General features: G+C 49.5%; 2 protein-coding genes across 3 annotated transcripts; both read left to right on the top strand.

The window, feature by feature from the left end:
* Positions 1–13,424: 13,424 nt before the first annotated feature.
* Bloc1s1 (biogenesis of lysosomal organelles complex 1 subunit 1) lies at positions 13,425–18,241 on the top strand. 2 transcript variants are annotated; one of them, XM_042698864.1, is made up of 5 exons: positions 13,425–13,455; positions 13,511–13,595; positions 14,233–14,305; positions 16,352–16,484; positions 18,078–18,241. In XM_042698864.1, the coding sequence occupies exons 2-5, from the start codon at positions 13,535–13,537 to the stop codon at positions 18,186–18,188; spliced, it is 378 nt and encodes a 125-aa protein (XP_042554798.1). In that variant the 5' UTR covers positions 13,425–13,455; positions 13,511–13,534; the 3' UTR covers positions 18,189–18,241. The 2 variants fall into 2 exon arrangements, with proteins under 2 accessions (XP_042554798.1, XP_042554797.1); XM_042698863.1 differs by lacking the exon at positions 13,425–13,455 and having other exon boundaries at positions 13,471–13,595.
* Positions 18,242–18,907: 666 nt separating this feature from the next.
* Positions 18,908–23,479, top strand: Rdh5 (retinol dehydrogenase 5). Its single transcript, XM_042698843.1, has 5 exons — positions 18,908–18,968; positions 19,657–20,002; positions 20,161–20,419; positions 22,709–22,872; positions 23,089–23,479. Exons 2-5 carry the CDS (start codon positions 19,693–19,695, stop codon positions 23,310–23,312), a joined length of 957 nt encoding a protein of 318 aa, XP_042554777.1. The 5' UTR covers positions 18,908–18,968; positions 19,657–19,692; the 3' UTR covers positions 23,313–23,479.
* Positions 23,480–23,499: the final 20 nt, after the last annotated feature.

Genomic DNA, 23,499 nt, shown 5'->3' with positions numbered 1-23,499 from the left:
ACTGCGGTCAGCCGCAGCTCCTGTGTCCACGCCCCTGCCCGGCCACGCCCCTCGCCCGGGGCCACGCCCCGACCACGCCCTTTGCCCGGGCCACGCCCCTCGCCCAGGCCACGCCCTTTCCCGCAGCAGGTAGGAAGGATGCCCGAACTGGGAATCAGGCTTGCAGCAGCATCCTTCCGACCCCACCCCTATTCCCCGGACCCCCAGCTCTGGCACCAGCTCCAGCCCGCCTCCCACCCCAGCTGCATCCCCAAAGTGCTACCCTACAGAGATGGAGGCCGTGCCTAGGAACTGACAGAGAGGGAGAAGTCCAGTGTGGAAGAAGTGGAAAAGGGAATGGAGGGTATGAGAAATGGGGTGAGGCTGAAGGATTACCTGGACGCGAGATATACATAGATTTAAAAGAAAGGAGAAAGAGGAGCCGGACGCCGGTGGCTCACGCCTGTAATCCTAGCTACTCAGGAAGCTGAGATCTGAGGATCAAGGTTCAAAGCCAGCCCAGGCAGGAAAAGTCCATGAGACTCTTATCTCCAATAAACCAACCAGAAAACCGGAAGTGGTGCTGTGGCTCAAGCGGTCGGGTGATAGCCTTGACTCAGGGACATCGCCCAGGCCCAGAGTTCAAGCCCCTAGTACTAGCGTGTGTGGTGTGTGTCACACACACTCACACGAGAAAATGAAAAAGAGAGAGGGACAGAGATGGATGAGGCAGAGTCCTGGACCAGCTCAGGCAGAAGCTAGAAAGCAGGGAAGGGAGCTCCACAGGAACCCAATGACCTAGCCCTCTTCCTCCCTCTTCCCCGGAGGCTGGACAGAAGCAAAAGGATGGGACATTTTCCATCTCTCCGCTATTTATAACTCTAATCCAGAAATGGAGCCAGGAAAAAAAATATATAAGAAACAATTTGGTAAAAGAGGCTCCCTAGTCCCACTTTCCCTTCCTACTTCTCATTCTTATTAAGATGATCTTGTGTATATGCAGCTATCCATCTCTCCCTTTTCTCTTTTCTCCTCTCTGCTGTTTTTTGTTTTGCTTTGCTTTGCTTTGTTTTGTTTTTGACAGTCTTGGGGCTTGAACTCTGGGCCTGGGCACTGTCCCTGAGCTTCTTTTGCTCAAGGCTAGTGCTCTGCCACTTGAGCCACAGTGTCACTTCCGGCTTTTTTTCTTTTTGCTTATGTGGTGCTGAGGAATCGAACCCAGGGCCTCAGGCATGCAAGGCAAGCGCTCTACCACTGAGCCACCTTCCCAGCCCCCACTTCCCACTTTTTCTGAGTAGTTTAGTGGAGATTAGAGTCTCACCAACTTGATTGCCCCAACTAGCTTCAAACTTTGATCCTCAGATCTCAGCCTCCTGAACAACTAGGATTACATGCATATGCCACCTGCACCTGGCTTTCTCACATTTTTTTTTTGTCAGTGGTGGGGCTTGAACTCAGGTTGTGGGTGCTGTACTTAAACTCTTTTGCCCAAGGCTAGCACTCTCACTTTTTTGGCTCAAAGCTAGCACCCTCACTTTTTTTTTTGTGGGTCATGGGGCTTGAACTCTGGGCCTGGGCGCTGTCCCTCAGCTCTTCAGCTCAAGGCAAGCGCTCTACCACTTGAGCTACAGCACCACTTCCGGTTTTCTGGTGGTTTGTTGGAGATAGGAGTCTCACAGTCTCTCCTGCCCGGGCTGGCTTTGAACCTCGATCCTCAGATCTCAGCCTCCTGAGTAGCTAGGATTACAGGCGTGAGCCACCAGCGCCCGGCTCACCCTCACTTTTGTACCCTCTCTTGCTTGCTCACTCTCTCGCAATCTTGCTCTCTCTCTCTCTCTCTTTTTCTAGTTTGTCTCACCCCAAGTTCTATTTTTGCCCCCTCATTGTGTCAGACACACTTGGAATCTTTCTCAGCTTGTTGCTCAATGTCTCTTACGTCTCTGCCTTTCAAATGCCCACAGATTCATAGGGTTGTCACTTGCTTACAAGTTCCAGTATGTGTCCTACCTCATCTGGTGATCCCCTTGTCTCTCTTCTTTATTCAAAATGACAATTTCTTTGAAGAAGAAAAATAACAAAAACAGGCAGGCTCTCACTCTGCTGGCTCTGGGACAATCCTTGGTCCCAGGTTAATTGCAATAATTTGGCCTGTTTGGGTTTGTTTTTCCAGTCCTGGAGCTTAAACTCGGTGCCTGGGCACTGTCTCTGAGCTTCTTTTGCTCATGGCTAGCACTCTACCGTGCCACTTCCAGCTTTTTCTGTTTATGTGGTACTGAGGAATTGAGCTCAGGGCTTCATGCATGCTAGGCAAGCACTGTACCGCTAAGCCACATTCCCAGCCCTGGCCTGTTGTTTTTGTAATGCTTCTCCTGTGAGCATCCTCTTCCGGGCATTGCGCCTCTAAGCCAGTGCCATGAAGGAAATGCACGTGCAGAACTGGCACCAGCATTCTAATCCCAATCTCTCACATATGCCCTCTCCATCTTTTGGTTTTGGTTTTGGGTTTATGTTTTGTTTGTGTATATTCTTAGTACAGGGGCTTGAACTCAGGGCCTCTCATTCTCTCTCTTTCTTTCTCTCTCTCTCTCTCAAAGCTAGAGCTCTACCACTTGAGACACAGCTCTAGTTCTAGGGGTTTTTTTGTGTGTGTTTCTCTTTTTTTTTTTAGGGGGGGGTGGAATGTCTGTCAGACTTTTCTACCAGGCCTGGCTTCAAACTGGAATCTTCAGATCTCAGCTTCCTGAGTAGCTAGCATTACAAGTGAGAACCACCAGTGCCCAGCTCCTCTCCATCTTTTCTTGTACCTCACAGGAGCTGATGTGAGAATACAGAATAGAGAAAGTAGGATAGAACCCAGGATTCCAGTCTCCCAGCCCAGAACTCTAACCCAAGCAAAATGTCCTTAGAGCTCCAGTTGCCTTCCTTTCTGCACCTGCAGCTTCTGCCTGACTCCATCTCCACTCTACTGGCCTGTAATAAATCCAAGGCTGAAATCACATGCCAAGAATCTGCTCCTGACCTCCCCTGCCCAAATATTTGAGAAGTCACCTCACCCGCCACAGGAGGAAGGAGCAGAAAAGAAGAGAGATTGGACACCCAAAATTAGCCTGGCTATAAATAGTGGGGCAAGGGAGGGCGGGGAACAAACAGAGCACTAGACCAGCCTAGTAAATTTAGACAAGTAGATTTTCCCCAAAGAAGAGCTGCCGGGTGCTGGTGGCTCACACCTATACTACTAACTACTTTGGAGACTGAGATCTGAGGATCACAGCCTGAAGCCAGAGACAGTCCAGGCAAAAAACTTGTGAGGTTCTTATCTCCAACTAACCATCAAAAAGCAGAAGTGGAGGGGCTGGGAAGGTGGCTCAGCAGTAGAGTGCTTGCCTTGCATGCCTGAGGCCCTGGGTTCAATTCCTCAGCACCACATAAGCAAAAAGAAAAAAGCCACAAGTGGGGCTGTGGCTCAAGTGGTAGAGCACTAGCCTTGAGCAAAAAATCTAAGGGAGAGTATCCAAGCCCTGAGTTCAAACCCCAGGACCAGTACAAATAAATAAAGGCTCAGAGACAGCACCCAGGCCCCCCAAAAAATTATTCTGCTCTCATTACATTATCAAAATGAAAAAACTATAGAGATGAAAGACAAATTAGTGATTGCCATGGGATAAAGAGAAGGTGGTTAGCACAAATAGAGAAACTGCAGAAGGGAGCTCCTTCATGATAATGAGTTCAATGTACTAATTATGGTGATGAGAATTTGGATCTATACATGGAATAAACTACATAGTACTACACACACACAAATGATGTGTGGTGAAAGTGAATAAAACCTGTGAACTAGTCAATAGGACTGTTAATAATGTACACTTCCTAGGTTTTTGTTTTTGTTTCTGTTCATTTTTGTTTTGTTTTGTGGGCTGTGGGGCTTGAACTCTGGGCCTGGCCACTGTCCCTGAGCTCTTCAGCTTAAGGCTAGCGCTCTACCACTTGAGCCACGGTGCCACTTCTGGTTTTCTGAAGGTTAATTGGAGATAAGAGTCCCACGGACATGGGCTAGGAAGGTGGCTCAGTGGTAGAGCGCTTGCCTTGCATGCATGAGGCCCTGGGTTCGATTCCTCAGCACCACATAAGCAAAAAGAAAAAAGCCGGAAGTGGCGCTGTGGCTCAAGTGGTAGAGCGCTAGCCTTGAGCTGAAGAGCTGAGGGACAGCGCCCAGGCCCAGAGTTCAGGCCCCACGACTGGACCCAAAAAATAATAATAAATAAAATTTAAAAAAATTAAAAAATAAAAAAGAGTCCCATGGACTTTCCTGCCCAGGCTGGCTTTAAAGCATGATCCTCAGATCTCAGCCTCCTGAGTAGCTAGGATTACAGGTGTGAGCCACTGGCACTCAGCCTTCTGGGGGTTTTTTAATTATTTTTTCTTTTTTTGTTGTGAAAATGCCTTACAAAGGAGTTACAATTACATGGGCAAGATAATGAGAATTAATTTTCTTTATTGTTATAAAGGTGACGTACAGAGGGATTACAATATTGCATGAGTCTAGTAATGACATTTCCTTTTACTTTCTGGTTTTTCATATTTATGTATATGATGTCACCATTCTAGGAAGCTGACTAAAGCAGATATAGATTCTGTGTACTACTTTTACAACTTTTTTTTTTGTCAGTCATAGGGGCTGAACTCTGGGCCTGGGTGCTGTCCCTCAGCTCTTCAGCTCAAGGCTGCGCCCTACTACTTGAGCCACAGCACCACTTCCAGCTTTTTTTTCTGTTTATGTGGTGCTGAGGAATAGAACCCAGCACCTCATGCATGGGAGACAATCACTCTACCACTGAGCCAACTTCCCAGCACCTACTTTTACAACTTCTGCTAATTCAAAATACTAAGAAATGGGGCTTGGCCCATGGTAAAACCCCTGTTTTCACTGTATTTGATTCAGGTGCCCTGAATCTTGTATTTACATTTTTCTAATTTGAGGAGGAGAAGGGAAATAGCAAAATGCTGAAACAAGGATACCAGTTGGCCCATTGTAGCAATGAGATGTACAAGACACTATGTTGAAAATGAACTTTACAACTTTGGGGGGGGGAGTTTGGTAGGGAGGGAGGGAAGGGATGGTAGGGGAAAAACAAAGGAGGGGTTAACAATGCTCAATAGGAAATGTACTCATTACCTTACTCATGTAACTATAACCCCTCTGTACAGTATCTTTACAATAAAAAAAGAAAGAAAGAAATGGGGCTTGCAAGTTGATGACATTCCTATAATCCTAGCTCCTCAGGAGGTTGAGATCTGAGGATCTTGGTTCAAACACAGCCTAGGCAAGAAAGTCCATAAAACTCTTGTCTCCAATTAACCACCAAAAAGACTGGAAGTGCACATGTGGTAGACCATTAGCTTTGAGTGAAAAAACTCAGGGACTGTGCTGGGCTCTGAGTTTAAGCCCTGGGATCAGCACTAAGAAGGGAGAGGAGGAAGAGAGGGAGGGAAAGACATGCTGCTGATCAAAGATCAATGTTTGAAGCCAGTCCAGGAAGAAAAGTCTGTGAGACTCATGTCTAACCACCAAAAGCCAGACATGGACATGTGGCTTAAGTAGTAGAGGACTAATCTAGAGCAAAAGAGCTCAAGGACTGGCTGGGGATGTGGCTTAGTGGTAGAGTGCTTGCCTCTCATGCATGAAGCCCTGGGTTTATTTCCTCAGTACCACATAATAAACAGAAAAAGCCAGAAGTGGCCTGCGGCTCAAGAAGTAGAGTGCTAGCCTTGAGCAAAAAGAAGCTCAGGGACAGTGCCCAGGCCCTGAGTTCAAGCCCCAGGACTGGCAAAAAAAAAAAAAAAAAGAGCTCAGGGACAGTGCCCAGGTTTGGAGTTCAAGCCCAGAACCAGCAAAAGAAAATAAGAAAAAAGAAAAGGAAAGGAAAGATACCTAGACCTAGCAGAAAAAAATTTTTTTAAATAGAGTCCCTGTCTGGGTGGAAGTTCGGGTTTAATCCAGACCCTTCCTCCTCTAACGTCTTCTTCCATGCCCTCTGAGACCCCAATTTTTCAGTTCCCCAAGATCACATTTTTTTCCAACTCTCTTCTCTAAGCTTAGAAGCAAACCATTTCCAAAACACACACTCCAGGGCTCACTTCTCCCTCCATTTCATCTAACAATGGTGGCTGGCAGCAAAAGCCCAAGGTCAGGCTTTTCCTCTCTAACACACACAGAAGGAGGATTTTCTCAGCCCACCCACCACTCCAGCACTGGAATCCTTCTGCCTGCCTCTGAATGCTGGTTATAGCCAAAGCTCACACTGTGGGAGTGGCTGAGAAAGAAAGAACATAAATATGATTGAGGGGAGTCCATGGGGATACAGCTTGACCACTCTGATCTTTGAGGACCCAAGAGAAATCCTTGCATCTTGGAGACAGAGTTGGAAGGTCCCTTCCCACAAGAAGCCATTGAGAGTGTCTTGAGGGCCTCTTTTCTTTGAGTCCTGGCTTCAGGCCAACATTTGGAACTTGGCCACCCCGCCAACGGCCCCCACCTCTTGAAGTCCAGCCAGATTTTCCAGTATGTGAAGCCTTCTCCACTCCCTCCACGTCCTCTCTCAGTCCTCACCCAACCCCTAACAACTTGGCAACTTCTGGCCCTAACTAACGTTTCACTTTGTGTAGCCAGTCAGTTTGGAGTCTGCTACTTAAGGATAGACTTCAAAAGAACAGGGAAATGAGAAGAAAAAAAAATGAGTATCAAGTGGTATTCATTTGTTCTAAAAGAAAATAATCTGGCTGGGAAATTGTAGAAGTACAGGTTGATTGATTTTTTTTAATTTATTTTATTATCATTTTGCTACTGGGGAATTGAATCCAGGGCTTCATGTATGCTAGGCAGCACTCTACCACTAAGACACATTCCCAGCCCAATTGATTTTGTTATTATTATTATTATTTATTTTTGTGCCAATACTGGGCTTGAAGTCAGGGCCTGAGCACTGTCCCTTAGCTCTTTTGTTCAAGGCTAGCACTATTCCAACTTTTCTGATTCATTGGAGATGAAGACCACAGACTTTTCCTGCCCAGGCTGTCTTTAAACCATGATCCTCAAATCTCAGCCTCCTGAGTAGCTAGGATTACAGGAATGAGCCACTAGTGCCCAGCTGGAGAGTTCAAATTTCAACTAAGTGTCTGGATAGGATGTAACTTGTGTCCACTAAGTGTGTCTACCAAAGGCAGACGCCTTGAACCCACAGCAGAAACTTCTAGAAGTAGAAGGGCCCAGGAACACACAGATGAAAGATGAACATAAAGAGAGATCAGCTGGGGTGCCCAGAGATGGGCACCCCATTGGCTGTATTCCACTCGAGGGCAAAGAAACAGCCAATGTGTGGGAGAGAAGAGCTGAGACTCGTGTCTGCAGAATCCCGGCAGTCTCCATACTGATTGTGAAAATGTCCCACAGTGCCAAGGGGGTGAGGGTACTATACAATGTGCTTCCCACTTTCTGAGTCAACCTGCTCTTACTGCCGACTCACTCCCGAAATCCCACTGCAACCCCCCCCTTGCCAGTCCCCACCCATGGTTTTAGTTGCCCTGTGTCCCCATTCTATGATGCCCCTGCCAAGCCACACCCTTCCCTCCCAGCCCCTCAGCTCTGCCAGTGAAGCAGCACCCATCTTCCAACCTGACACTGTTTTGCTTGCTCACTGCAGTTGGAAGCAGAAGCCAGACGGTGGGGGAAGGCGGAGCAGGGTTAGGCAGCCCTGTGATGCGCTGGCTCTTCCCGCTTCTATTGATCGGCCTCTTCCCAAACACTCCTCCTCTGCCAGGATTCCCTTCAGCTCATGCCCAGCAATATAGAAAGGTGAGTGAGAAGGCTGGGAGCGCTTCTGAAAAGTGCTGGGAGCCTCCTCTGCTGGGTCTGCCACACGGACTGATCATACTCAGTATGGAGTCAAACAACCTGAGTTTATATCCTAGTTCTTCTACTTCACCTCTCTGTACCTCACATTCTTCATCTACAAATTAGAGATGGCACCAGGCGCCGGTGGCTCACGCCCATAATCCTAGCTACTCAGGAAGCTGAGATCTGAGGATCCAGGTTGGTTCAAAGCCAGACAGGGTAGGAAAGTCGATGAGACTCTTACCTCCAATAAACCACCAGAAAACTGGAAGTGGCGCTGTGGCTCAAGGAGAGCGCTCGCCTTGAGCTGAAGAGCGCAGGGACAGCACCCAGGCCCCCAGTTCAAGCCCTATGACCAACAACAACAAAAAATAAAATAGAGATGGCATTACTACTTCACAGGATTGTTGAGAGAGAGAGAGAGAGAGAGAGCTTGACTCTTTGTAAGTACTCAGAGAATCTTTTTTATTTCTTTTGTGCCAGCAGTAGAGCTTGAACTCAGGATCTTGGCACTATCCTTTAGCTTATGACTGGTGCTCTACCACTTGAGCCACAGCTCTATTTCCATCTTATTGGTGATTAATTGCAGATCAGAGTCTCAGGGACTTTCCTTCCTACGCTGGCTTCAAACTGTGATCTCAGATCTCAGCCTTCTGAGTAGCTAGGATTACACACACCAACCATCTGTACCAGTTCTGGAGTGTGTGTGTGTGTGTGTGTGTGTGTGTGTGTGTGTGTGTGTGTGTGTGTGTGTGTGTGTGTGTGTGTGTGTGTATGTGTGTGTGTATTTTTGGTCAGCCATGAGGCTTGAACTTAGGGCCTCACTACTATCCCCTGAGCTTTTTTGCTCAGGGCTAACGCTCTATCACTGTGAGCCACAGCACTACTTCCAGTTTTCTGGAGGTTCAGCGGAAATAAGATTTTCATGGGCTTCCTGCTCAAGCTAGCTTGGAACCACGATCCTCAAATATCAGCCTCCTGAATAGCTATGATTACAGGCATAAGCCAGCAGTGTCTAGCTGGAAATTTTATTTTTTTAGTCATGGGGCTTGAACTCAGGGACTAAGAGTCGTCCCTGAGCTTTTGTGCTCAAATCTCCTGCTCTACCACTATAAGCCACAGCTCCACTTCTCATTTTTTTGGTGGTTAATTGAAGAGTCTTTGAAGAGTCTTTAAAGACTTTCCTGCCTGGGGCTGGCATCTTCAGATCTTAGCCTACTGAGTAGCTAGAATTACAGGCATGAGCCCAGGTTGGAAAATTTTTTAAATGTTCATGACATACATAAGCATACAAACACATATATAGTAGTATTTTATTTTTTTGTTGGCCATGGGAATTGAACTCTGGGCCTGTGCACTGTCCCTGATCTCTTCAGCTCAAGGCAAGTGCTCTACCACTTGAGCCACAGCACCATTTCCAGTTTTCAGGTGGTTAATTGAAGAGTCTCTTGGACTTTCCTGTCAGGGCTGGCTTTGAACCGCAATCCTCAGATCTCAGACCCCTGAGTAGCTAGGATTACAAGCATGAGCCACCGGCACCTGGCTAGTAGTCAGTATTTTTATTCAAGTCATTGTGTTACTGGGGATCAAACCCAAGTCCTTGGACATGCTAAGCAAACATTCTACCTCCAAGCTACATCCCAGTCTATACTGAAAATACTTTGGTGATTTTCTGCTAAATGCTTCCATTTAACCATTCATGAGCTTCTTCTCACTCATCTTTTTTGGGGGGGAGGGAGGGGGCCTGGTCATGGGGCCTGAACTCTGGGCCTGGGCGCTGTCCCTCAGCTCTTCATCTCAAGGCTAGCGCTCTACCACTTGAGCCACAGCGCCACTTCCGGCTTTTTTCTTTTTGCTTATGTGGTGCTGAGGAATTGAACCCAGGGCCTCATGCATGCAAGGCAAGCGCTCTACCACTAAGCCACCTTCCCAGCCCTCACTCATCTTTTGATAGTTGCACATCTCCCAAGATGTGGTCTCCCAAGATTTGGGTCTACAAATAACTGAATGCACCAATGCATCAGTAGTTCTAGTCTTACATAGAAAATTCAAGAAGAATGTTCTATTCTAACTTAATCAGCACTCATTTGACCTTTCCCTCACAAATACAATGAAGTCAATTTCAGCTGTGGCACTGGATCAGAAAATGAGTTAAATGTCAAAGTTGGAAACAGGCTTAGATTGATTTAGACCAGTGGTTCTCAATCCTGGATATACATTCAAATCACATGAACAGATCAAGCATGGTAGCTCAAGCCTATAAACTCATCACTCTGGAAGCTGAGTCAGGAAAACTGGGAATTCAAGGCCAGCCTGGGCCTGTCTTACAAAGGAAAGAAAGAAAGGAAAGAAAGAAAGAGAGAGAGAGAGAGAGAGAGAGAGAGAGAGAGGGAAGGAGGGAGGAAGGGAGGGAGGGAGGGAGGGAGGGAGGGGAAGGTGGCTCAGTGGTAGAGCGCTTGCCCTGCATGCTTGAGGCCCTGGGTTTGATTCCTCAGCACCAGATAAGCAGAAAAAAAAAAAGCCAGAAGTCGTGCTGTGGCTCAAGTGGTAGAGCGCTAGCCTTGAGCTGAAGAGCTGAGGGACAGCGCCCAGGCCCAGAGTTCAGGCCCCATGACTGGACCCAAAAAGAGAGAGTGGGGGAGGGAGGGAGGGAGGAAGGAAGGAAGGAAGGAAAGAGAGGGGAAGAGGGAGGGGGAGAAGAAGAGAAGAAGAAAGAAAGGAAGGAAGGAAGGTGGACAGGAAGGAAAGAAGGCTAGAACAGCTTTTACAAAATACTAATGTATGGGCTCTATTCTTCAGAGAATCCATTTAATAAATCTGGGACTAGCCAGATGCCAGTAGTTCACACTTGTAATCCTAGCTACTCAGGAGACTGAGATCTGAGAATCACAGTTCAAAGCCAGCTCAGGGAAGAAAAGTCCCTGTGAGATTATCTCCAATTAACCACTCAAAAATCAAAAGTGGTGCTTTGGCTCAAGTGGTAGAGAACTAGTCGTGAGCAAAAAAGCTCAGGGACAGCTGAGTGCGGGTCGCTCACACCTGTAATCCTAGCTACTCAGGAGGCTGAGATCTGAGGATCACAGTTCAAAGCCAGCCCGGGCAGGAAACTCCATGAGACTCTTATCTCCAATAAACCACTAGAAAACCAGAAGTGGCGCTATGGCTTAAGTGGTAAAGCGCTCACGTTGACCTGAAGAGCGCAGGGACAGCGCCCAGGCCCAGAGTTCAAGCCCCACGACTGACAAAAAAAAAACAACAAAACCTCAGGGACAATGCCCAGGTACTGAACTCAAGCCCCACAACTGACAACAACAACTAAAAGAATCTGGGACCATGCTTTTCTGGACTGAGGAGGGTTAAGATTCTATTTAGCTATGTAGCCTAAACTGGCCTTGCATTCCAAGTCCTCCTGCCTCCGTCTCCAACTGCTGAGCTTACAGGCATGAGACACCAAGCTGGGAAAATCAAGGCATTTTTTAAAAGCTCCTCCATGTGGAATGATGAAGGACAAATAATATCAAAGTGCATGAAGAAACATGAAAATTATTGAACAAACAGGAGCTAAGGATTCAGGGAGAGAGCAATAAATGTCTAAATTATAATACATGCACTGTGAATTACTATGGTGAAACCCCTTTGAACAATTAATGTGTTAAAAATGAGGGGAAGTGAAGATGTGGCTCAAGTGGTAGAGCACTAGTCTTAAGTGAAAGAGTTAAGGGACAGGGCTGGGAATGTGGCCCTAAGTTCTATTCCTCAGTACCACATACACAGAAAAAGCCAGAAATGGCGCTGTGGCTCAAGTGGTAGACGTCTAGCCTTGAGCAAAAAAAGCTCAGAGGCAGTGCCCAGGCCCTGAGTTCAAGCCCCAGGACTGGCAAAAAAGGAAAAGTTAAGGGACAGAGCCTAGGCCCTGAGTTCAAGCCCCAGTACCAGCACTAAAAACAACAACATTACAAAAAGTTGTAAGGAGAAAATGAATGACAGGAAAGTAAAACAGCTATGTTGAGGACAAGTACTAGTAGAAGAGTCATGGCCAAGAGAGGGTAAAGGAGGACAAAAATAGTAGAAGGAATATATATATATATATATATATATATATATATATATATATATAGAACCTGTTGCAACTTTTTTAGTCATGCGTGGGGCTTGAACTCAGGGCCTGAGTGCTGTCCCTATGTTTTTGCGCTCAAAGCTAAGCACTTTACCACTTTAAGCTATAGCTCCACTTCTGATTTTCTGGTGGTTAATTGGCGATAAATAGGATTACAGGTATGAGCCACAGACACCTGGCATTGAAACTTCTAAGAAGGGGTAGGGGGAGTAGGAAGAGAAATGGAGGGGGTGAATTTGATCAGGGTATAATCTATGTATATATGGAAATATCACAATGAAACTCTCCCTTGTATAACTAATGGATGTTAATAAGTCTTTTTTTAAAAGCAACTAAGAGTGCTGTAACAATAGCAATCTGTTGATGATGTTTGTCACTTTTTCCTGTTGGAGTCAATCCTGAAAGCATGTTTGCTTAGTTCTGGAGGCATTGTATAATTTATCTTTTACGTTGACAGCAGCCCTTAATGCTTCTGCTGAGGCTTAAAATGACTTTGCATTCCCTGACCACAAAAGGACAGGGATGACTTTGTACATTGACCACACACAGCTCGCCAAATGAGCAAAGCCCCTAGAAGGCTGCTCCAAGGGCCTAAATTGCTTCTTTATAGGGATCACCCAGAGCTGAGAGACCCCAAAGGGGTGGGAAAGAGAGAGAGGTGAAAAACACGCTACAAAAAAAAAAAAGAGGAAAAACATTTTCTTGTAGGGGGAGTGAACTGGAAATCTACTGCAAACGGGCACCAGTGCCAGGAGGTAGGACAAGCAAGCAAAGGGAAAGAATTTCAATGAGTCCAGAGAGCCTCAGCTATCCCAACAACCGAATCATGATGGGCAACCAACCTGGCAACACCAACCCTCTTGGGGCCTGAGAGCCAAAGGCTCTGGGGCTGAGAATGTGGCTTAGTGGGAGAGTGCTTGCCTAGCATGCATGAAGCCCTGGGTTCGATTCCTTAGTACCATATACACAGAAAAAAAAAGCTGGAAGTGGCACTGTGGCTCAAGTGGTAGAGTGTTGAGCAAAAGCAGTTCAGGGACAGCCCAGGCCCTGAGTTCAAGCCCCAGGACGTTCAAATAAATAAATAAAATAAAAACAGGCTCTGCAGCAGCCTGTCATCCTAGGTATTCAGGAGGCTGAGATCTGAGGATGGCAGTTCGAAGCCAGGGGGGACAGGAAAAGCTCAGGAACAGCGCCCAGGCCGTGAGTTCAAGCCCAAAGACCAGCACTAAATAAATTAATCAGTTAAATAAATAAGTGGATAAATGAATGAATGTATGCATAAGGAGCAGGGTCTGCGAGGTGGACAGTAACGTGGACTTGCTCCAGCACGCACCAAAGAACTCCCCCAGGGTCCGGCCCGGCCCCGCCCCGCCCCGCCCCCTGCCGCGATCACGTGACCCCGCGGACGCGTGGCCCCGCCCCTTAGCGTGCTCCTCCTCCTCCCGCACTGTCGGCAGGACTCCGCGAGCCCGGCCCGGCCCAGCCCAGCCCGGCCCGGCCCAGCCCAGCCCGGCCCAGCCCGGCCCAGCCCGGCCCGGCCCGACGCCACTATGTTGTCCCGCCTGCTCCGAGAGCACCAGGCCAAGCAGAATGAACGCAAGGAGCTGCAAGGTGAGCCTGACCGCCGCTTCCTCCCCGGCCGCGGCCTAGAATCAGGCCGCGCACCCTGGCCCAGCTCGAGGGAAGGGCGCCCGCCAGCGGGCTGTGGGCTGTGAAGGGAAGAGAAACAGGAGACACGCCTGCCCGCCCGCCCCGGTCCCTCAGGCCGCGGCCCGTCCCCTCGGTGACGCCCCCTCCGTTCCCGCCTCCGCCGCACCCAGGCCCCGCCCCCTCCCCGTGCTGCGCGCTGTCTATTGGTCCAGGGAGTCTCACCCCGGAAGTGCGAAGAAACGCCTGTTACTCATTGGGTAGTTGGAGGGTCTGCTGGGCCCGTTTGGTTTTCTCCTCCCCTCCCCCCCCCACGGCATCCAGCTTGGGGTGACCGTTGCATGGTAATGGAGAGTGGGCTCGGAAGTCCCTGGGGTCCCTGAGTCCCTTCCTCTGTCGGGATACCAGTTTCCTCATCTCTAAAATGAAAGGGGTTTGCTTCTGTTTTGTCAAAAGCCCTTTCCAGCGCTGGCATTTTTGAGTTAAGCTGTTAAGTGTTGGGAACTAGCGGAAAAGTAATGGGTGGATGAGGAACCGCTGGCATCACCCCTCAAAAACAAAACAAGTATCTTCTCCAATCCCTTTATTCTCCTTCCCCCAGAGAAGAGGAGAAGAGAGGCCATCACGGCAGCGACCTGCTTGACAGAAGCTTTGGTGGATCACCTCAATGTGGGGTATGAACCTTTTCCCCACCAACACCAGTTCACCCCCGCCCCAAGCCCCCACACTACTCTTGAAGGGTTGTAATGCCCCACTCCCTCCCCCTGTGCTGCTCCTCCCCTGCAGTGTAACTTCATAGAGGAAAACTTGATTCCACAGCTGGGAAGGTGGCTTAGTGGTAGAGTGCATGCTAGGGCATGCATGAAGCCCTGGGTTTGAGTCCTCAGTACCACAACGGAAAGAGCCGGAAGTGGTGCTGTGACTCAAGTGGTAGAGTGCCAGCCTTGAGCAAAAGAAGCTCAGGGACAGTGCCCAGGCCCTAAAAAAAGAAAAAGAGTAAGAAAAATGAGTCAGCTCAGACCCCAAACACTGGATGAAAAAGGAACAGCTGCAGTGGTTGGTGAAGCAGCCAGATCTTCCCCTCCCCACTTCCTTGGCACTACAACTTGATGCCATCTGCCCACCTCCCTTCATCCTTCCAAGTCCAGCTGTCACTTTGGTGGGAGGGAGATCACCCTCCTTGACCACAACTTAGGCCCGCTCCCCCACCTCTCACCCTCTGGGAAGCCTCTGGAGAACAGCTGGCAGGAAAGAGATGGCACAGCTGGTCGGGGTGAGGGTACAACCTATGCCAGCCACAGTAGAACCAGCCTTCTGTCCTTTTCCTTCTGGGTCTCAAGAGGTCATCCCTTGTACTGGACCTAAATGAAAATGTCAGTAATAGCCAAAGACTTGGAAAAGAACAAAGCATATTGTCTCCTGACCCTGTATGACTCAGAAGAGTGGGGGGAATGAGGATTTGATAGCCTGTGTGTTGGAAGAAAAGAAGCCAGATAATGCCTTCCACTCAGGCCAAGGAGAACAGCTTAGTTGTGAATCCAGACACTGAGTCATTAAAAGAAGTCATGCAGGGGCTGGGGTCATCATCATTACTGGAGATTAGAGGAAAGGAAGACTGGGGTTGGAGCCTGGGATCTCCTCTCCCTCCATCCAGACAGCTTTCCTTTCTCAGTGTTGGATTGTTTTCCATAGAAGGGGCAAGGTTTGCCCCTTTCCCTCCCTCCTAAAGTTGGCCCAGGCATCTCCCTCTTGATTTGCTAGAGACCACCCCACTGTCAGCTTAGAGGGCAGCTAAACCAAATCCAGATTAGAAAGAGTTTTGTGTTACTGCCCACAGCTCCTTTTATTCCATAGAAGGGAAAACAAAGACCCAGTCTGTCTCAGCCCTTGTCAGGTGTCCTGCCCACTTTCTTGAGCCCCCCCCTCCTTCAGCAACCCCTTGTTTCCTTCAGCCCCCACACATTCCAGTGGGTGGGAGTACCGGATATGGAGTCTTCTGGCTGACCTAGAATCGGATTGAGCATTGAGTGAAAGATGCATCAGCCAATAGGGAGAACAATCATTTCAGGAGGGGGGGGAGCAAAACTATTGGTGGATTAGGACCCACACCCACTACCTTGTGGCAGTAATGGAGAAAGGAAGACACTTGCCTGGAGAAGGGAAGGAATCTGTGTGTTTGCTCATGTGTGGTCAAAAAGAGAAGGATTGGGAGAGAGAGAGAGCCAAGAGGAAACTCTTGGGATCCTCTCTTGACCCAGAGCTCCTGGGGAGGGGGCTTGCAGTCCCATCCCACCCTAGATTCAGGGAGGGGCCCAGTTTCCCTTTCCAACTTCTTAGACAAATCCCTGAGCTTCCTATCTCTGCCAGATGCATCCCTGCTGCTGGATTTTCCCAGCACCAACACACCCCTTCTTCCTCAGGGATATCTTCCCAAATTAACCCTTCCTTCTCCCACTCAGCTGCAGGACCTCCTTTAGAAAATAGGAGCTGATGTGTTTCTAGTCAGCTCTCAACTTGGCTCTCCTGGGAACCTTGGGAATGGAGGAAGAAGCAGGCTTCACTTGCATCACATCCAAGAAAGGCCAGAAGCCCCAGCTTTCCCAAGCCTTGACTTCTGGCTGCCCCCTCCCCGCCCCCCCACTGTTGCAATAGAACATTAGTCCTGAGGCCCACCCCACCCCACATGCTGGAGGAGCTGACTTCCTCCCTCCAATCTTTAGTGTGGCCCAGGCCTACATGAACCAGAGGAAGCTAGACCACGAGGTGAAGACCTTACAGGTCCAGGCCGCCCAGTTTGCCAAGCAGACAGGCCAGTGGATCGGGATGGTGGAGAACTTTAACCAGGCACTCAAGGTGAGCCAAACTCCCCACATCACCACCCTCATTTGAGCCCAGGATTAGGAGAAAGCGGAATAGTGCCCGATTCCCCGTCTATGGCCCCAGTGTTAGAACATCTAGAAAAAGAAAAGCAGATTGGGGATATGACTCAGTGGGACAATGCATGCATGCATAGGGCCTGAGTTTTTTAATCCCCCAACACCACAAAACAACAACAAATGCTTAGCATATGTACATCATGATACATGTTCATGTAGTCCCAGCTACTTGAGAGACCAAGGCAGGAAGATTGCATGAGTCCAGGAGTTCAGGACCAGCGTAGGGTAACATAGCAAGACCCTCCATCTACAAAATATATGAGAAGCCAGTCTCTGGTGGCTCATGCCTGTAATTCTAGCTACTCAAGAAGTTAAGGTCTGAAAATCACAGTTCAAAGCCAGAGAAATCTAAGAATTTTATCTCCAATTATTAAAAAAAAAAGTCTCAAAATGGAGGTGTGGCTCAAATAGTAGAGCACTAAGCCTTGATCAAGACAGCTCAGGGACAGCGCCCAAGCCTTGAGTTCAAGCTCCAGGACTAGCACAAAAGAAAAAAAAAGGGGGGGCTGGGAAGGTGGCTCAGTGGTAGAATGCTTGCCTTGCATGCATGAGGCCCTGGGTTCGATTCCTCAGCACCACATAAGCAGAAAAAGCCGAAAGTGGTGCTATGGCTCAAATGGTAGAGCGCTAGCCTTGAGCTGAAGAACTGAGGGACAGCGCCCAGACCCAAAGTTCAGGTCCCATGACCAACCAAAAAAAGAAAGAAAAAAAGAAATAAGCCGGGCACTGGTAGGTCATGCCTGTAATCCTAGCTATTCAGGAGGCTGAGATCTGAGGATCACTGTTCAAAGCCAGCCCAGGCAGGAAAGTCCATGAGACTCTTTTTTGGGGGGCGGGGAGGGAGGGGTCCAGTCGTGGGGCCTGAACTCTGGGCCCGGGCGCTGTCCCTCAGCTCTTCAGCTCAAGACTAGCACTCTACCACTTGAGCCACAGCGCCACTTCCGGCTTTTTTCTTTTTTGCTTGTGTGGTGCTGAGGAATCGAACCCAGGGCTTCATGCATGCAAGGGAAGTGCTCTACCACTGAGCCATCCATGAGCCTCCATGAGACTCTTATCTCCAATTAACCACCAGAAAACCAGAAGTGGTACTGTGGCTCAAGTGGTAGAGTGCTAACCTTGAGCTGAAGAGCTCAGGGACAGCACCCAGGCCCAGAGTTCCAGCCCCAAGACCAACAAAGAAAAAAGAAAAAGAAATAAAAGCCAGCACTGGTGCCTCAGCCCTGTAATTCTAGCTATGCAGGAGGAGATTGAGGTTCAAAGCCAGCCCAGGCAGGAAAGTATGTGAGACTCTTCAATTAACCACCAGAAAACCAGAGCTGGAGCTGTGACTCAAAGTGGTAGAGTGCTAGCCCTTAAGTGAAAGAACCCAGGTCCTGAGTTCAAGCTCCATGACTGACAAAAAAATAAAAGCGGTTGGTAGACCCAGGTGAAGTCCTTCCAGGAGATGGTTTGGAAGCCATCCTCTACCCAACCTGAGTCCTGACCTCTAAACCCCTCTCCCCATTCTTAGGAAATCGGAGATGTGGAGAACTGGGCTCGGAGCATCGAGCTAGACATGCGCACAATTGCCACAGCACTGGAATACGTCTACAAAGGGCAGCTGCAGTCTGCCTCCTCCTAGCCCCTCTCCCCCTCCCCCTGCCCCACCCTCTGGTCTCACTCACCTGGGCAAGAGGGAAACTGATGAGCTGTGAATAAAATACAGTATCTATTTCTTTGTGCTGTTTCACTGGACTGCCCCCTTGTGGAGGTAGGAATGAATGGAAAGGTCAGAGGTGCTTTCCCGGAGGAACAGGTGCCTTTCAGGTGGAGGGTGGAACTAGACTGCCCTGTTGCTCTCTCCTCAAGCCTGGTGTGGGTCCCAGTTGCCTAAGCAGGGGATACAAGCTCCCTACCCTACCTCCCCAGAGAAGTGGTCTCTGGATGTGAGGTCCCTCCAGGGGAGAAAGGAAACAGGAACAAGCCTGGTCCTAGCTTTGGCTCATGGCCTCTTGCAGGTTGGCGCTTAAGCCATGTCATGAGGCTGCACCAGATGGGAGATTCATTCTTGGGGACACTTAAGGTCTAAGAAGGGAAAGAACTATAGGTCCAAGGCTAGCCACGAGAGCAGGTGCCATCCGTGACGGCTCCCATCTGTGAAGCAGCGGCAGGGAGGGTCTGAAGCCCAAAGCCCAGACTGGGGAACAGAGATCTGGCTACTGCCCAAGTGCTAGCTTCAGCCAGGCAGCTCCGGCCTCCCTGGCTCCCCCTCTCCAGCCCTCCCCACACCCCATCACACACACTTAATACCCACTCTGGACTTTGGCCTTCGCCACAGCAAGTGAGGAAGACTGGGAACAAAGTCTTTAAACAGCAGCGAAGAGAAGTACATCGTGGTGCCTGCCAGCTTTCTGCAGAGGAGGTAAGCGGGACAACCAAGATCTGGGCGCAGCAAGAAGACTGGCCAGGAATCCCCTACCCTAGCTCATGCTTTAGCCCACCTCTGCTATGAAGCAGGGCTGACAAATAGTAGCTTGATTTAGCAGGTGAAGAAATAGGTTAAAAGATGCAGTGACAAAAGCTGGGTGCCAGTGGCTCACACCTGTAATCCTAGCCACTCAGGAGGCTGAGATCTGAGGATGGTTCATGCAGGCATTAGGTTAAGTGGCAGAACACTTGCCTAGCATGCCCATTGCCCTGGATTCAGTCCTAAGTAACACACACATGCAGCGTCACACAGCAGGACTTGAGGCCACCAGGACTGGAATGTAGGGCTCTTGACCCTACAGATGGTTCCAAAAAGAAGGCTGAGGGCTCAGGTTCCATCTAGAGGATTCCAGTGTCCCTGACTCAGTTGGGAAGGAGTGAGGAAAAGCAGATCTTCTGCTCCCGCACAGCAGCTCAGTGCACTGGACTCCACTCATCCATTTTAAAGTTAACCACAAATATGGAGTCTGCCCACATTCTTTTGTTTTTGCACAATAAGCCATAGTTTGCCAATTATCTGCCTAACAGATTTCTCAGTCTGCTCAAACCAGACACTTCCAGTTTGGGAGGATGTCAGGCGAGGGCTGAAGGGCCAAAGTAAATGACAAAGTTTTCCTGCCCAGACTAGGCGATCACCTGCAGGTCACCTGGTCCCAGCCATGTGGCTGCTTCTACTGCTGGGTGCCTTGCTCTGGGTAGTGCTGTGGTGGTTCAGGGACCGGCAGAGCCTGCCCACCAGCGATGCCTTCGTCTTCATCACCGGCTGTGACTCGGGCTTTGGGCGCCTTCTGGCACTGCGTTTGGACCAGAGGGGCTTCCGAGTGCTAGCCAGCTGCCTGACCACCTCAGGGGCCGAGAATCTACAGCAGATGGCTTCCTCCCGCCTCCACACCACCCTGCTGGACGTGACTGACCCCCACAGTATCCAGCAGGCAGCCAAGTGGGTGGAGACACACGTTAAGAAAGCTGGTGAGTACGGCCAGAGCCACCAGGAACCTGGTCTCCACAATGGCCCCAGGACACTTGGAGGGGATGCGTATTTAAATGCTCCAAGGGAGGGAATGTGGGAGTGCCTCCCCCCAACACTACCTCCCCACCCCAACCCCCGCCTGTCTCATCTTCCACAGGGCTCTTTGGTCTGGTGAATAATGCGGGCGTGGCTGGCATCATCGGGCCTACACCATGGCTGACACGAGATGATTTCCATCGGGTGCTAAATGTGAACACGCTGGGTCCCATCGGGGTCACCCTTGCCCTGCTGCCCCTGCTACAGCAGGCCCAAGGCCGAGTGATCAATATCACTAGTGTCCTGGGTCGCCTGGCAGCCAATGGTGGAGGCTACTGTGTCTCCAAATTTGGTCTAGAGGCCTTCTCTGACAGCCTGAGGTAAGAGGTACAGGACTCGGGGTCCCACACCCTTACAAGGGGGAGCCCACTCATCAGAAGCATTTGTTCCTGCCCACTGTAAGTCAAAATAAGCTGAGCATGGTGACACGTGTCTATAGGCCCAGCAGTGGGAAGCAGAGGATCCTATCTACTAAGGAGACTGAGATGTAGAGGCTGCTGATTCAAAGCCAGCCCAGGAGGATAAGTTTGTGAGATTCTATCTCCAGGTAACCACAGAAATACCAGACTGGGACTGGAGGTTTGACTACAGTGGCAGACCACCAGCTGGGCACAGGGAACGGAGAGTACAAGGATCTGAGCCTGAGCCCCAGTACCAGTGCACACAAGGTTCAGGGAGCAAACGAGCAGTCTTGAGGACCACAGGGGCCCAGACTCGAGGCAGAAGCCTGGGCTGCCCCAAGCTGAGCCTGCCTTGTGAAGAAGCTGACCCCAACACCATCGCTGCAGTGTCTTCCTCTGTCCCCGTTCCTCTTAATCTCCCAGCCAGCATCATCAACACATCATCAAATACAGTAGGATGTACCCCATTCTTCCCGTCAAATTAACCCTCACCCTCACCCAATACCAGTCCAGAGCCTTCATGTCCAGGGCTCAGGACTCAATCCTGTTTGGGGAACTGAGAGAATGGAGTTTTCACCTCAATCAAGAATTACAAACTGTACTAGTGGCTCACACCTATAATCTCTGGTGGCTGAAATCTGAGGACCATGGGTCAAAGCCAGCCAAGAAGGAGAGTCTGCAAGACTCCTTTTTTGTTGTTTTTGGTTATGGAGCTTGAACTCAAGGCCTGGGAGCTTTCCCTGAGCTTTTCTGCTCAAGGCTAGTGCTTTGCCACTTTGAGCCACAGCTCTGCTTCCAGTTTCCTAGTGGTTAGTTGGAGATGAGTCTCATGAACTGTCTTGCCCATCTGGTTGAGAACCACTTATCCTCAGATCTCAGCATCCTATGTAGCTAGGATTACAGGGGTGAGCCCCCAGTGCCCAGCCTGTGAAACTCATCTCCAATTAAGCATCAGAAAAACAAATGGAGCTGTGGCCTAAAGTGGTAGAGCACTACCATTCTGGTAGAGTAAAAGAGCTCTGAGACAGCACCCAGGGCCAGATTTCAAGCCCAAGGACAGCACAAAAAGGGACATCCATGGTTCAGACTTGTAATCCTAGCTATTCAAGAGGTAGAGATAAAATGACAGTTCAGTGACAGCCCAGGCAAAAAGCTCAGGAGACCCTGGTTCAACAGAGAAGGCTAGGTGTGATGTCACATACTTGTCATCCCAGCTGTAGCAGAAAGTCTAGCTAGTACAACTGCAGTCCAGGTAGGCTGCTACAAAAAGGACCCTATCTCAAAGATGGCAAAGGCAAAAAGGGCTGGAGGCATGGATCAAACTATAGAGTGCTTACTTAGCAAGATAAGTCCTGAAGTTAGAAAAGAATAATAAAAACAAAGCAGCAGCCGGGCGCTGGTGGCTCACGCCTGTAATCCTAGCTACTCAGGAGGCTGAGATCTGAGGATCGCGGTTCAAAGCCAGCCCGGGCAGGAAAGACCGTGAGACTCCTATCTCCAATAAAACCACCAGAAAACCGGAAGTGGCGCTGTAGCTCAAGTGGTAGAGCGCTCGCCTTGAGCTGAAGAGTTGAGGGACAGCGCCCAGGCCCAGAGTTCAAGCCCCACGACCAACAAAAAAAAAAAAAAAAAAGCAGCATTCTGGAAGCTGAGGCGAGGCACTCTGGAGGATCTCAAGTTCAGAGCCAGATTGGGCTATATCAGATCCTGCTTCAAACAAAAAAACAAACATACCTTCTTCTGGCCTGGAGATGTGGCCTAATGGCAGCGTATTTTCCTTCCAACCAAATACAAGGTCCCATGTTTAAAGCCCCATGTCACAAAACAATAATAATAATACGGGCTAGAAACGTGGCTTAGTGGTAAGAGTACTTGCCTTTGCATGCATGAAGCCCTGGGTTCAATTCCTTAGTAACACATCAAGAAAAGGCCAGAAGTGACACTGTGGTTCAAGTGGTAGAGTGCTAGCCTTGAGCAAAAGAAGCTCAGGGACAATGCCCAGGCCCTGAGTTCAAGCCCCAGGATTGGCAAAAAAAAACAAAAAACAAAAAACCCTCCCCCTCCACCTGCCATACTTGCCCTTATCCCTCCTTCCTGTCACCTCTTCCCTGATCTATGATAACCTTCCATCTTGGGAGTCCTCATCCAAGGCCCTGAAAATCACCTGCATATAAGGCAAGAACTCAGAAATCCCTCTGCTCATTCTAGGCGAGACGTGGCTCCTTTTGGGGTCCGGGTCTGCATCGTGGAACCTGGCTTCTTCCGAACCCCTGTAACCAACTTGGAGACTTTGGAGACCACCCTGAAGTCCTGCTGGGCCCGGCTACCTCCAGCCACACAGGCCTGCTACGGGGAGGCCTTCCTCACCACATGTGAGTAGCTGGGCACATTCGGGGTACATGAGGAGACATGAGAGGGCCAGAAAGGTCTTTCCTGGGTGGGAGAGGGTCTGGGCACACTGCCCATTCCCCACAATAGGAAGGGACTAAGGCTCCCTCTGCTAGGCAACAGGCCCAAGGATCCAGAAGGTAGGGTAGATGGACTGCAGTGGGCAAGGACACTGACTGCTACCACCCGTGGGACCACAGACCTGAAAGTGCAGCGACGCATCATGAGTCTCATCTGTGACCCAGACCTCACCAAGGTGAGCAGATGTCTGGAGCACGCCTTGACTGCTCGTCATCCTCGGACCCGCTACAGCCCAGGATGGGATGCCAAGCTACTCTGGCTGCCCGCCTCCTATCTGCCAGCCAGCCTGGTGGATGCTGTGCTCACCTGGGTCCTTCCCAAGCCTGCCCAGTCAATCCACTGAAGCCAGACTTGCAGCAAGAGTCTGGTTTTCAAAGGCAGGGACTTCGATTTCTGTCCCCTTCCTGGTTCTGGTGAATGCCTGGCACAGAATGGGCACTCAAAAAATGTGTGTTTTAAAAACAAAAGTTCAATGAAAGACTATTCTACTGCCTTGACCCAACCTTTCTCCTGTTCAATAGCTAATCTGT

Source organism: Dipodomys spectabilis, unplaced genomic scaffold (assembly GCF_019054845.1).
Source record: "Dipodomys spectabilis isolate Male_0828 unplaced genomic scaffold, ASM1905484v1 ptg000234l, whole genome shotgun sequence".
NCBI lineage: Eukaryota > Metazoa > Chordata > Mammalia > Rodentia > Heteromyidae > Dipodomys > Dipodomys spectabilis.
The sequence above is the reverse complement of the archived record's forward strand: the minus strand, read 5'-3'. Positions and strand labels throughout refer to the sequence as shown.

What these genes read in the sequence shown, in the direction of transcription:
- Bloc1s1 (XM_042698864.1), top strand. Translation starts at nt 13,535, where the DNA reads ATGTTGTCCCGCCTGCTCCGAGAGCACCAGGCCAAGCAGAATGAACGC. An exon ending in GTGGATCACCTCAATGTGGG is followed by an intron (nt 14,306 to 16,351) that starts GTATGAACCTTT and finishes TCCAATCTTTAG; the next exon opens with TGTGGCCCAGGCCTACATGA. An exon ending in ACTTTAACCAGGCACTCAAG is followed by an intron (nt 16,485 to 18,077) that starts GTGAGCCAAACT and finishes CCCCATTCTTAG; the next exon opens with GAAATCGGAGATGTGGAGAA.
- Rdh5 (XM_042698843.1), top strand. Translation starts at nt 19,693, where the DNA reads ATGTGGCTGCTTCTACTGCTGGGTGCCTTGCTCTGGGTAGTGCTGTGG. An exon ending in GACACACGTTAAGAAAGCTG is followed by an intron (nt 20,003 to 20,160) that starts GTGAGTACGGCC and finishes CATCTTCCACAG; the next exon opens with GGCTCTTTGGTCTGGTGAAT. An exon ending in GGAGGCCTTCCTCACCACAT is followed by an intron (nt 22,873 to 23,088) that starts GTGAGTAGCTGG and finishes GTGGGACCACAG; the next exon opens with ACCTGAAAGTGCAGCGACGC.